The sequence below is a fragment of the Geotrypetes seraphini genome, chromosome 7 (assembly GCF_902459505.1).
Source record: "Geotrypetes seraphini chromosome 7, aGeoSer1.1, whole genome shotgun sequence".
Classification (NCBI taxonomy): Eukaryota; Metazoa; Chordata; class Amphibia; order Gymnophiona; family Dermophiidae; genus Geotrypetes; species Geotrypetes seraphini.
Window position 1 is genome coordinate 115,914,460 of NC_047090.1, and position 14,746 is coordinate 115,929,205.

Genomic DNA, 14,746 nt, shown 5'->3' on the forward strand with positions numbered 1-14,746 from the left:
TAGGGTAAACCCCAATTGGTCTTATATCTATCCTTAGTTCTAGGTCAGGGGTCTGCAACCTTTAAGACATAAAGAGCCACTTGGACCCGTTTTCGAAAAGAAAAAAAAACTTGGAGCCGCAAAACCATTATAAAACAAATCTAACACTGCATATATTGTTTCTTATCTTAATGCTATATACAGGATCTATATACAGGATCTATATACAGGATCACTAAATTGAAAATAAAATCATTTTTCCTACCTTTGCTATTTGGTGATTTCATGAGTCTCTGGTTGCACTTTCTTCTTCTGACTGTGCATCCAATCTTTCTTCCTTTCTTTCAGCCTCCTGTATGTTTCCTCTCCTCCAGACCTCATTCTCTCCCCCAACTTTTTCTTTCTGTCTCCCTGTTCCCCCTTCTTTCTGTCTCCGTGCCGTCCCCCAAGCCACTCGGTTTGCTGCCACCGCAATCGGGGAACAGCCCCCAAGCCACCGCCGTCCCAAGCTTTCCCTGCAGAAGTGTTGCGCTGACCAGCATTCCGCTCCCTGACGTCAATTCTGACGTAGGAGAGGAAGTTCCGGGCCAACAAGGCATTTCTCCTCATTCCATCCAGCCTGAGCCCCATCTCTCCTTGATCCAGCATTTCCCTTCTGTGTCTGTCAGAATTACCATTCCACCTATTTTCCAGCATCACCCTTCTTTGTGTCCATCTCACCTATATCCCTATCTCACCACTTTTTCAGAATCTTCATTTGTCTCTGTCCTTATCTTTACGCCATGTTCACCATTTGCCCTTTCAATGTCTTTATCTCTCCCCCCCCACTTTTTCAGCATTACTTCTATGTCTCTATTTCACCTCCTCTTCATGTCCCCTCTGTATCTCTATCCTTATTCAGTAGGTCCTGCTTACTCTTTCTCTTCTTTGTGTCACTATCTCCATTTTCAGCTTTCCCCCCCTTTTCCTTTGTTAATGCACCCTGTAGCCAGAATCTTTCCACCCTCCCTCCACTCCGGCCCAGCCCAGTATGAAATATTTCCTTTTGTTCCCCTCCCCTCTCTCTTTCTCTCTCTCTCTTCTGCTCCCTCACCCACGAGTCCTGCATCTGGCCCTCTCCCTTCTACCTGCACCTGGCAACACCCCCCTGCTCCGCGGCTCTCTTCAGCAACTCGTCAGCATCAGTGATCAAGACAAGCTGCCGACATCGAGGCCTTCCCTCTACGAGTCCCGCCTTTGTGGAAAAAGGAAGTTGAAACAAGCGGGACTCGCAGAGGGTAGGCCCCGACGTCAGAAGCTTGTGTCGATCGCTGCTGCTGAGTTGCCGAAGAGAGCCGCGGAGCAGGGGATGTGGCCGGAAGCAGGTAGAAGGGAGAGGGAGATAGGAAGGCTGTAGATCTCCGGAGCATGACACCGACCCCGGCCAGGATGATTTCTTTTTCAGGCACCTTACAACTCCAGCGTCGCGGCGGGAAATAGCCATGCTGAGCAGTGAGCTCAGCACTACACAGATGAAAGCCTTGCTTGCTGATTGGTCCGGCGGCACGGCGGGGCGGGGCCGCCGGACCAATCAGCAAGCAAGGCTTTCATCTGTGTATGTGCTGAGCTCACTGCTCAGCATGGCTATTTCCCGCCGCGACGCCGGACTTGTATGTGCCTGCGTGACACACTACCGGAGCCGCAGCAAAGGTGGAAAAGAGCCGCATGCGGCTCTGGAGCCGCAGGTTGCCGACCCCCGTCTAGGTGTTTGTTTTATGCAAGACCAGAATTATATTAGGCACTGGCTTAATTTATTTACTTTGTATTCTAACTTGCTATATGGCAGAGTGCAATTAAGAAATGATAAAATCGAGATAACTAGGTGCCAAAAAATGCATAGATTTAAAAATGAGGACTGGAACCTATGAGTGAAATTTAACTGACTGCTCCTAATACAGTGAATCCAGCAGATTCTACTATACACTTTCTTGGCTTGCGAGCTACTTTTAAAATGACCAAGTCAAAATGATCTACCAACAATATAATTTAAAAAAACACAAAACACTGTACGCAGAGAAAATGTTAATCATCATTTATATTCGGAGGGGGGGGGGGTTTCAAAGAGGTCAAGTCAGATGACTTTACAATATGCAATGTCACCTCAGTAACAACTATACAAAAATAGACAAATATACTCCCTTCCCTTTTACTTAACTGCGATAGTGGTTTTTAGCGCAGGGAGCTGCGCTGAATGCCCTGCGCTGCTCCCGATGCTCATAGGCTCCCTGCACTAAAAACTGCTATTGCGACCATAGTGCAAAATATAGACAGCAGATATAAATTCGGACACATTTTGATCACTAAATTTAAAATAAAATCATTTTTCCTACCTTTGCTGTCTAGTGATTTCATGAGTGTCTGGTTGCACTTCCTTCTTCTGACTGTAAATCCAATATTTCTTTCTGCCTTTCTTTCGTTCTGCCTCCTGCATGTTTCCTCTCCTCAAGACATCATTCCATTCCCCAACCAACCTCCAGACCTCATTGCATTCCCCAACCAACATCTCTCTCTGTCCCTCCATGAGTCCAACTTTTTCTTCCTCTCTCCCTCCCCTTTCTTTCTATCTCTCTCTCTGCCCCCTTTCTTTCTTTTTTTTTTTTTTTTTTACAAGTTTTATTGAATTTTCACAATGGCAAATACACCAGATAGCCAAATCCCCAACCCAAAACATAAACAGTCATACTGGTACTCTTCAATATAAGGCAATACTATCCAACCCCCAATTTCCCCCCTCCCTCTCTTTCTTTCTTTCTCCCTGTCCCCTTTCTTTCTCTCTCCTTGTCCCTCTTTCTGTCTGTCTGTCTGTCTGTCTTTCTCTCTCCCTGCTTCCCTCACAAGTCACCACTGCTGATTTCTCCCTACTTCCCCGACGCCAGGTCTGGCGCATACAAGTGCCGGGCTCACAGCCTTCCTTCCTCCCCCCCATCAATTCTGATGTCAGAGAGGAAGTTCCGGGCCAGTAAGGCAGCAATTGGATGGCCTGGAACTTCCTCTCCGACGTCAGAATTAACGTCAGTGGGGAAGGCTGTGGGCCCAGCACTTGTACGTAGCTGGCCTGGCGTCTGGGAATCAAGGAGAACAGAACGCAAAGGCAACATGAGTCTATCGCGGAGCCTGGGATGGGCTCCATGATCGACTCGCATTGCCATTGCGATCTACTGGTCGATCACGATCAACCTTTTGGGCACCCCTGCCTTAAGTACTGTAAAAACAACTGATGACTGGGGGACTGGTCACTTGCATGCCTGGTGTGAAGGTGATGGACCTCACGCATTACTTAGATAGGATTTTAGATAGAGCTGGAATAACCTCCCCTCCCCTCTCCGAACCTCAAGCTCCCTCCAACTCTTCCGCAAACACCTAAAAACCTGGCTATTCTCAAAACTGTAACACTTCCCCCCTCTTAGGCCTCTCACCTTCCCCCTTTACACCTAACTCTTTAATCTCTCCACTGTAGTTCCTCTCTCATCTTTCTTCCTGTAAACCGTGCCGAGCTCCGCATTCGTGGAGATGGTGCGGTATATAAACCCAAGGTTTAGTTTAGTTTAGTTTAGCTGGGAAGGATCCGACTGTCTTCGTACATGTAGGTATCAATGACAAAATGTGTATGTGTTTGTGGGGGGGAGGTTCTGGAAGCCAAATTCAGATGCTCTGGGTAGCATTTTCAGAAATGCTCCCTTTTCCATTTACAGGACCCAAGAGGCAAGCACAGCTCCGAAGTCTCAATTTATGGTTGAGACGACGGTGCAGAGATGAGGGATTTAAATTTGTTAGAAACTGGGCAACCTTCTAGGAAAGGGGGAGCCTATTCTGATGGAACCAGGCTGCTAGTGCTAACGTTTAAAGAGGAGATAGAACAACTTTTAAACTTGCCCTGGATTGGTAGCATGGAATGTTGCTACTCATTAGGTTAAGGCCAGGTGCTAGCAACCTACATAGGCCACCGTGAGAATGGGCTACTGGGCTTGATGGAACTTTGGTCTGACTCAGTAAGACTATTCTTATGTTCTTAGGGGGGGGGGAAGCAATGTGCCATGTTAACCTAAAAACAGTTGCCTTGCTTTGACTAGTTGTGAAGGGTAGTTCTTTTCTTATATGTTTACCTGATTGTATGGTTTTATGTGATGAAAATATTACAGGTGTTAATTGTGAGCCGCCCAAAATCGTAGATGGTGTAGGATAGAATTTTTTGGAAATAATAAATTACACACTGTTCTCCCTTATTTGATAAAAGTGCAAGTAAATTCCAGGAACACCCCCAATCTGCCAGTGCCCCTCCCATGGCCACCCTCCCTTTTCACATCCATTGTGTAAAACTAACATGTGAATCCTGGAGCCTAAAAATGTGTGCAAAAACTTTAATTAATGCCCATTAGTGCTGATAATTAATTAGTGCCCAATTATTGGTGTTAATTGGCTTATTCAATTAAATTGTGCATAGAAACTGAGTGCAGAACCAAATTTCCACACACACAGTTCTGAGTCCCATTTAGAGAATTAGGCTGTAGCTGACTAAATTTCAAACTCGTCATTTGAATACAAGGAAATAAAAGATGGGGAGGGATAACTCCCCAAATCTATTCATGAACTGCATTAAGGTAATCTAATAGGAAGGTATTGGTTTTTATGATTTATTTTTTATTCATTTGTTTGTTAAAAGGAGAAACTGGAACCATAATAGTCATACTTTTCATAGCATCTTAATCCTGAAAGGCTATAAGACTCCTGAGACACAAATAACTCGTTTTCCTGTGTATTATAAAGTTGGCAGGATTCCTGTTCTTGCAGATTCAATTCTTCTCTGCTAGTCTTTTCCCCCTCCCTCTCCCCCATGTAATATATTCAAGTTTTATTAAAATTTGATTAAAACGCTTATAAGAAATTTTCTAAGCGATTTACAATGTAAAAATAGGCATCTTGGAACTAGAAAAGGTTAAAAGAAAAGCGACCAAGATGATAAACATAGAAACATGATGGCAGATAAAGGCCAAATGGCCCATCCAGTCTGCCCATCCACAGTAACCATTATCTCTTCTTCTCTTTGAGTCTAAGAGATCCCACGTGAAGTTGGAAAAGAGACAGCTGAGGTGAGATATGATTAAAGTCTACAAAATCCTGAGTGGTGTAGAACGGGTACAAGTGGGTCTATTTTTTACTCCATCAAAAATGACAGACTAGGGGACACACAATGAAGTTACAGGGAAATACTTTTAAAACAAATAGGAGGAAGTATTTTATCACTCAGAATAGTTCATTTCTGGAATGCATTGTTGGAGGATGTGGTAAGAGCAGTTGACAAGCTGGTTTTAAAAAAAGGTTTGGACAAGTTCCTGGAGGAAAAGTCCATAGTCTGATATTGAGACAGTCATGAGGGAAGCCACTCTTGCCCTGGATCTGTAGCATGAAATGTTGCTATTATTTGAATTTTTGCAGGTACTTGTAACTTGGATTGTCCACAGTGAAGACAGGATAATGGGCTAAAATGGACCAGTAGTCTGACCAAGTAAGGCTATTCTTATGTTCTTATGTTATGTTTTGAAAGATTATTTTATGGTAAAGAAAATCAATTTATCGAAACGCTGACTTGAGTTAGGAAATCAGAAAACAAGTGTAAATGCAGAATCGGAGGAATAAAGAGGGCTTTAGGACCCAAGGAACCCCAGTGAGCCGGAAGGTAGGAAGGCTTCAATAAGTCAGCAGGAGAGGAGAGTTATAACAGCAGTGCTTCTGCAGAGACTGGGGGAGGTAGGTGGAACAGGGTAGGTGGGCGAGACCACAACAAAGTGTGTGGTAGCGAAAAGAAGCAGATAAATTATATGTAAACATCTGGAAAACACCACTGGAAGACAGGCTGAGTAAACCGATGTCACTCACCAAACTCATGGATTGTCTTCCACATCTGTCCAGTGCTCTCCAGCTCATTCTGTGGACCATCACAATGTTACTAGGTAAGCAACTATTTTTTTCTCAGCTAAAGTCAGAGCTGCAGGGGCTGTTTTTCCTAGCACAGCTCCTGTTAAGAGCTTCTCCCTTTTGTCTTCGTGCTATTCTGTGCAAATCCTGTGAAATGCCTGCCTCCTGTATTGTGAATTACAATGGGAAAGTGTGAGGTGATGGTTTCTTTGGGTGCCATAGCTATGCAAGCCAAGTTCAGCCCTTTTGCAAAATGTTGGCTGCCCTGTCAATCCTATGTTTTGCGTGTCTTTTTTGACAGGACTACTCAGGTTTCTTTTCTAGAAACTGCGCTGTTTCTTCTGCTCTAGGGGCAGAGGAATGCAAAGGGAGATTCTCTTCAAAGACAACGTTAACCAAATATGAAAAGGGACCTTGAATGTGGCTTCTGCCATGTGGCCAACTTCTCCACATCATTCTCGCTCCAGTCGTTTTCTTGGTTGCTTATCAGCTTTTGTGAAACTAAAATTGGAACTGAGTATAGGTGAAAATCTTTGCACTCTTTGGGGAGCCAAAACTAGAATTACTAACCCTAGTAAAAGACAATTTTAATTGTGACACTCCAGATCATGTATTGATTAATCCAATGTATGCAAAACTGGATGGACCATTTGGGTCTTTATCTGCTGTCATCTACTATGTTACTATGTTAATGCCATGCTTTACTGGTATGACTGGAACCCGATAGATACACTGGCTAAACCATTGCTTATTATCCTTTGAAAGTTCAGCATTACCTGGCCCATTATCACCCAGATAAAGAGCATGAGAACTTGGCCATCAGCAGCTCCTCTGTCTGAGCTAGTAGTTAAACTCTTTCTTCTTCACCTGGTTGCTCATATCCTATCCCAGAACTAGAGAAACCATCTTCATGTCATTCTTTAAGGAGAGAGGGAAGAATCAGAGTATGAATGGCCACAACCACTGACCCGCAAGCTTTGCTTTGAAGAATGCTGGTGTAGAAGGACTGAGGCTGAAATAGACACTACAGAATGACAGTCTCTGGTATCCAGAACAGATATTGTGATGTCATAATGCCTCATTCCACCAGTGCCTAAGAGCCAATCACATCAGTGATGTCACAATGGCTTCATTATCCTTGGCTCACATAAGAATCAGAGTATAATTGGGCACAGCCATTGACCCGCAAGCTTTGCTTTGAAGAATGCTGGTGTAGAAGGACAGAGGTTGAAATAGACACTAGAAAATGACATGGGATTATTTCCCGCGGTTATCCACGGGGACGGGGACGGTGATGAATTTTGTCACCGTGTCATTCTCTACCCAGTACCACACTAGCCTGGTACAAACTACCATAATAACCTAGATGAGGTACCATGAAAAAGATATTCTGTTGTGTTCAGATATTTCTTTAATAGGACTGCCATGTAGTTAATACATTTTAAGTTTTGCATCAAAAACAAATCTTTTCAATAGATCCTTTTTTTTTGTTTGTTTCTTTGCATGAACTGCAAGATATTTTTTTTTCTTACTTCATTCAGAAATCTTCACTGCATTGGTGTAGATAATGTTCGTTTCAGGACGTGAGCAGGTTTTCATAGTAGCTGAACCGGGACACACATGCTTGGTTAAAGGCAAGATACTGCAGAATGCCAGATATTACAGAGATGCATTTTTGTGCAGTCTGCCTTGGAGTGTGAAATGCTTTGTAATATTAGATAATATATTCAGGGCTGATTCAACCATTAGGCAAGACTAGGCAGCAGTTGCTACAGCAGTAGTTAGTGTTTTTTTTTGGGGGGGGAGCTGCAGTCAAAGCACAAAAATTGGTCCTGATACACACAAACTCAAAGAAACAACAGAAATTAGTTTTACCAGTAGAGAGGGTGACTGATTGTCAAATAGCCATTTACCCAGACTATTTTGGGAGGGCTAGTGATGAGCTGATCATGATTTTCTTAAATTTTTTTTTTTTGGGGGGGGGAGGGCAATGGCCCAGAGTTAAGGGATGCTAATATCCTGGCACTGACCCTGAATATATTACATGGGAGAGAGGGAGGGGAAAAAGACTAGCAGAAAAGAATTGAATCCGCAAGAACAGGAATCCTGCCAACTTTATAATACACAGGAAAACGAGTTATTTGTGTCTCAGGAGTCTTATAGCCTTTCAGGATTAAGATGCTATGAAAAGTATGACTATTATAGTTCCAGTTTCTCCTTTTAACAAACAAATGAATAAAAAATAAATCATAAAAACCGATACCTTCCTATTAGATTGCCTTAATGCAGTTCATGAATAGATTTGGGGAGTTATCCCTCCCCATCTTTTATTTCCTTGTATTCAAATGACGAGTTTGAAATTTAGTCAGCTACAGCCTAATTCTCTAAATGGGACTCAGAACTGTGTGTGTGGAAATTTGATTCTGCACTCAGTTTCTATGCACAATTTAATTGAATAATAAACCAATTAACACCAATAATTGGGCACTAATTAATTATCAGCACTAATGGGCATTAATTAAAGTTTTTGCACACATTTTTAGTCTCCAGGATTCACATGTAAGTTTTACACAATGGATGTGAAAAGGGAGGGTGGCCGTGGGAGGGGCACTGGCAGATTGGGGGTGTTCCTGGAATTTACTTGCACTTTTATCAAATAAGGGAGAACAGTGTGTAATTTATTATTTCAAAAAAATTCTATCCTACACCATCTACGATTTTGGGTGGCTTACAATTAACATATCTAATATTTTCATCACATAAAACCATACAATCAAGTAAATAAATAAGAAAAGAACTACCCTTTGCAACTAGCCAAAGTAAGGCAACTGTTTTTAGGTTAACATTCAAGTGCTGTGTTTCCCCAAAAATAAGACAGTGGCATATTAATTTTGGGTCCAAAAAAATGCATTAGGGCTTATTTTGGGGGTTGTCTTATTTTTTTTTTCATGCATAACAATAATCTCTCTCTTTCTCTCCTTCCCCCCAATTCTTCTTCTTTCTTTTCTACCCCTCCCTCATGTACAGCATCTTTCCTCCACTCTCACCCATCACCTTGTGCAGCATCTTTCTATCCTTCCCTCCCATCCCCCCTGTACAGCAGAACCCCACTAACCCTCCCACCGTGAGACTAACATACTGTACCTCCGAGGCCTCCAAAAACAGTAGCATTGATGTGAATGGGCTGCTTCGTGGCCTTCCCTGCCGTGGCCTTCCTTCTGTACTACCAATCATTAACATTTTTTCTCTATATACTGAATATCAAGATTTACTTAGTTAAAAGAAGGCACATCCCAGATCTCAAATTTTTTACAAGTCAAGAATTTGCTCCAATGTAAATCCTCATGCCTAAAATTGGGTGCAGATCCTAGCACCAAACGCTATTCTATAAACAGCGCCCAACTCGGAGTGCTGTGTATAGAATAATGAGGCAAAATTTTTATCCGTGCCGATTTTTCAGTGCCATACTGTACATATATAGAATTTTGGCCTTAGTGATTACTATTTAGTTAAGAGAATCAGTTATATCCCACGGATGCTAGTGTTTTTCATAAGATTAGGGTAAAGGGGATGGGACTTAATATACCGCTTTTTCAGTGTAGTTTACACAATCAAAGCTGTTTACTGTATATACTTGGGAATAAAGACTTGGCATGACCTCCCAGATGCAATCAGATTGGAAATTAGCTGCACCTTATTCCAGAAAAAGCTGAAAACTCTTCTCTTTGACAATTAAATCTTTATGCCCCTTCTTCCCCTCCTCTCTCATGCCTTTCCCTCAGTCCTCACCTGCCTTTCCCCCTCTCTCTCCTTTCTATGTAAGTCGCCTAGAGCCTGCACAGGTTTGTGCGACACACCAATGGAAGATTAAATTAGATTAGATAAACCTAGATTTTTGGACCAAAAATTGGTCCAAAAATGGGGTTCTCTGTTTGTATTTGAATCTTCCTCCTCTCAGACCCATCGTGGGCCTCTCCCTGAGCCTACCTAAAGCCCTGCTGCTCCTGCTTTGTGTAGTTTCACTACTCAAAATAACTGGCGTGAGTTCTCACAATGATTGCTATGTTTATTAGCCGCCTTTTCATGAAGAGATTCACCCAAAGTGGTTACAATGCATTGAAAAGAAATCAGGTACTCTTTAAACATTTTCCCTATCTGTCCCAGCAGGCTCACAATCTAACTGTGGTACTTAGGGCAACGGAGGGATTAAGTGACTTGCCCAGAGTCACAAGGGGCAGGCTGGGGTTAAACTCACAACCTCAGGTGCTGAGGCAGCAGCTCTAACCAGTAGGCCACTCACTCCCACAGTAATGTTGTGAGACTGACATAAGTTCGGTTTATATTTGAGTCAACCTTTTTTCCTTTGAGGAAAAGGGTTAGTACCTTGGTTTATATTTGGATAGGTTTATATTCGAGTACATGGGGCAATGAAGTGTTAAGTGACTTGCACAGAGTCACAAGGACCTGCAGTGGGAATCAAACTCACAACCTCAGGTTGCTGAGGCAGCTGCTAGGCCACTAGGCCACTCCAAGTACCGTATTTTCACGTAGATAACGCGCACCCGTGTAAAACGCGCACACGGGTATAGCGCGCGGAAAACACAAATTTATGTACAGAAATTTTTATATACCGCGCACACCCGTATACCGCGCATGCCGCCCCGACTCTCCCGTCACCGCCCAACTCTCCTTTCGCCCGCCCCGAGTCTCCTCTGGTCCCGACTTCTCGTTTCCAGCCCTGCCCCGAGTCTCCTCTGGTCCCGCCTGCTCGCTTCCAGCCTCCCCCTCTCCCCTGATGTCAGAGAAAGGGCGGGACCGCCTGAAGAGGAAGCAGCGCAGCACAGGGCTCTGAGAAGGGGCAGGACCGCCGGCAGAGGAAGCAGCTGGGCTGGCATCCGGAAACAAGGTAGACAGCTTGTGGGGAGGCTGTGGGGGTGCGAGCGGTCCTTCGGGTGGGGGTGCGAGCAGTCCTTCGGGGTGGGAGTGCGAGCGCTCCTTCCGGGTGATGAATCGGGCGTCGGGGTGGGGGGGAACTATGTTTAAAAAATTTTGTACAACGCGCTCACGCGTATAACGCGCAAGGTTATGCGTGGTTTGTAAAAACCGTGTATAACGCGCATGTTATATGCATGAAAATACGGTAAACATATATAACAATTACATAAACTGGACCATACACAATAAAAGAAATGTGGCCCTGGAAGCTCATTTCAATGACCTGTAATGCTATCCCTCCTTCCTCCGCCCGACGCCGTGCAAGCAGGAGGACTCTGCTCTCTCTTAGAGCCCCTGCCGCTCCAGCAACCGCGGATCACCGAACGCAGACCGACTTCTGAGTCGGACTTTTTCTTCAGCCCTTGAGGGCCACCGAAAGCCTCCCCCACCCAGCGACTTCCTAGGCAGAGGAAGGAGGAAGTTTCTACCATCTTGTCCCTCCTTCCTCCGCCCGACGCCGTGCAAGCAGGAGGACTCTGCTCTCTATTAGAACCCCTGCCTCTCCAACCACCTCTCCAGCGAACTCTGAACACAACCCATACATCCACTCTCACAACCAACTCAAATAACTACCAAACCGCAATCTTCACAAATTAAAAAAAAAAAAAAAAAAATGGCACTGCGTACACACAACCTCATTCTTGCCCTCATACTAATTGCCACATTTATAGCAAAATGGAAAACCACAGGCTACCAAATACAAACCATCCCTATCCTAACAACAACACACAGACCTGTTCAACATACCAGAAAACTGCATACCACTAGAACACTAACTCCATGCCCACTATCCAGCCAAGCCAGCATCCCCACCATCTGGGGAAAAAGACCCCCACCAAAACCTAACGCAAACACACAAAAATACCAAACCTCACCAAGAACTATCATCAATACAACCACTACACCAACCACAAAATACACTACAATTGCTTGCGCATATATGAACATCAGATCCGTCAGCCCAAAGGCAGAATTAATCAAAGATTGGCTGACCAAAGACAATCTAGGCTGTCTCTTCCTAACCGAAACATGGCTCACCTCTGAGTCAGATCCAAGCATCACAGAATTCTGCCCCAAAGGATATAAACTTGAAGTAGTATGTTGAGAAAACAGAAGAGGAGGAGGTCTAGCAATCATAACAAAAAACAATCTCAACATCGACGTACTAACCAAACACTCCACCCCTTATCTTGATCTGCTAGCCTGCCAAATATCTGACAAATCACTCAATGGAAACCTGAACTGTCTTATTTGCTACATTACACCAGGTAAATGGAACACTTCAAAACAAGAACTTGAAGAATTCATCTTCCAGAACTCACTCTCCTCCACACATAACTTGATCCTCGGAGACTTAAATCTCCACTTAGAAGATCAATCATCCAAACAAACAACAGATATACTCTCATACCTCAACACTTTATCCTATCAAATTCTCAACCCAGAACCCACACACGAAAAAGGTCATCAACTTGATATAGCAGCTTACTCATCTCCAAATCAAAACACACAAAACATCTACATCTCAAACGGGTCCTGGCACCCTACTCTATGGTCAGACCATTTCAAATATTCATTCACCATCAATTGGGCTCAAAATAACAACAAACCCATCCCAAAGAAAACACTCATCAAATTCAGACCGAAAATCGAACCTCACACATTCTGGAACACAGTCGACCCCGAAATCGACCCCAACAACCCCAAAGAATTCATAAACAGCTGGCGGACCCTCAGTGAATCTACACTAAACGAACTTGCTCCAATAAAAAACAAAAACAAAATAGACAGACCATCTAATAAATGGTTCGACGACGAACTTCTACAACTAAAAAGAAAATGCAGACAATTAGAAAGGTCATGGAAAAAACAAAAACACAACCACATCAAAGATGAATGGAAAATCCTAATCAAACAATACAATACCAAACTGAAGGAAAAACGAAAAAACTACTACTCCAAACTCATCAGCACCGAAAAACCAGACACAAGAATACTTTTTGACATCTTAAGAAATCTCACCGATACCAAACCATTTCTCGCCACCCAAGGAAACCAAACTCCCACAGCCACCCAATTAGCGGATCACTTCAAACACAAAATCATCACAACCAGATCCACATTCAACAATTCAAGAATCAACATAGAAGAAATACGAATCAATCCCAAAACGGATGAAGCAATCCCAGCAGACAGGATATGGACAAACTTCCCAAAGATACAATGGTCAGACTTGAACAGGCTTTACAAAAAATACAGCAAATCCTCATGTGACTTGAACAACTGTCCCTCATACTTACTAGCAACAGCTTCCACCAAATTTAAAGCTAGCCTCACACTATGGCTTCAAACAACACTAAGTGAAGGTCATTTCCCACCGGAATTAGGAGAAATCATAATTACACCTATCCTAAAAGATCCCAAAGGTCCTATAGATAATCCTGCAAACTATAGACCAATCGCTTCAATCCCTCTATACATTAAAATAACAGAAGGCCTTGTCGCACAACACCTCTCCAACTACCTTGAAGACCATCACATACTACATCCATCACAATCTGGATTCAGATCCAACCATAGCACAGAAACTCTACTGGTATCACTATTAGACATTGCCCGACAACACCTCAGCAAAGGAAACAAGCTGCTTCTCATTCAACTCGATCTTTCTGCGGCATTCGACCTAGTTGACCATCACACACTACTCCAGATATTAGACGCAATAGGAATCTCAGGTAATGTTCACAAATGGTTCCAAAGCTTCCTCAAAACACGAACATACAAAGTCAAATCAAAAGAGCACATATCCGACCCATGGTCAAACCCATGTGGAGTACCACAAGGATCACCATTATCACCCATATTATTTAACCTCTTCATAGCATCCCTAGGCATAACCCTAGACGCCCTAAACACAGTATCATTCAGCTACGCAGATGATATAACTATCCTCCTCCCCTTTAATATTCAAGACCCCTTATCCACAAACCACCTGAAAATGATAATGGAAACGGTAGAAAAATGGATGTCAAGTCATAAACTAAAACTGAACTCGGAAAAAACTAAATTCCTACTACTGGAAAGGGAAAAAAACCCATCTCTCACAGAACTAGAAGTAAATACAATCAAGTACCCAATGCAAAGCACACTCAAAATCCTGGGAATCCTACTAGACAGAAATTGCACAATGCAGTCTCAAATCCACAAAATCATCCAAAGAGCATTCTTCACAATATGTAACCTAAGAAAAATAAGAAAATTCTTCAACAAAGATCAATACAAGATATTAGTACAATCCCTAGTACTGAGTATTGTAGATTACTGTAACAGCCTATACCTATCATGCCCAAATTACATGATAAAACAATTACAGACAGTTCAGAACACAGCCCTCAGAATCATCTACTCACTAGGCAAATATGACCACATCACCAAAGCATACTTAGACTCACACTGGCTACCAATAAAAGCAAGATCCCAGTTCAAATTCTACTGTCTACTATACAAAGTAATACATGGAACAGCACCCAGCTACCTAAACAACAGACTACACCGTAACCTCTCACACAGATTAAGGAGAACCCAGAGCCTATTCACTCACCCCCCTCTCAAAGGAACACGACGAAAGAAACTATATGACAGCCTTTTAGCGACACAGGCAGCAAAGATCGATACTACCATCACCAATCTACTGACCAAATCAATAGACATTAAAGCATTCCGAAAAGAAATCAAAACTCATCTCTTCAAAAAACACTTCCCATCATCATAACCTCACAAAAGTATTAGAAAATGCTCTCATGACTACCCAAACACCACC

At 43.1% G+C, this 14,746-nt stretch overlaps 1 protein-coding gene across 4 annotated transcripts in view; it reads left to right on the forward strand.

Annotated features, from left to right (window-relative positions):
• The first annotated feature begins 5,765 nt into the window (after nucleotides 1–5,765).
• The window catches only part of LTK (leukocyte receptor tyrosine kinase), a 257,225-nt gene continuing 248,244 nt past the window's right edge, over nucleotides 5,766–14,746 (forward strand). For all 4 annotated transcript variants that reach the window (XM_033953192.1, XM_033953193.1, XM_033953194.1 and 1 more), the window contains exon 1: nucleotides 5,766–5,966. In XM_033953192.1, the coding sequence (XP_033809083.1) occupies nucleotides 5,882–5,966 (85 nt within the window). In that variant the 5' untranslated portion in view covers nucleotides 5,766–5,881. The remainder of the gene's footprint in view (nucleotides 5,967–14,746) is intronic.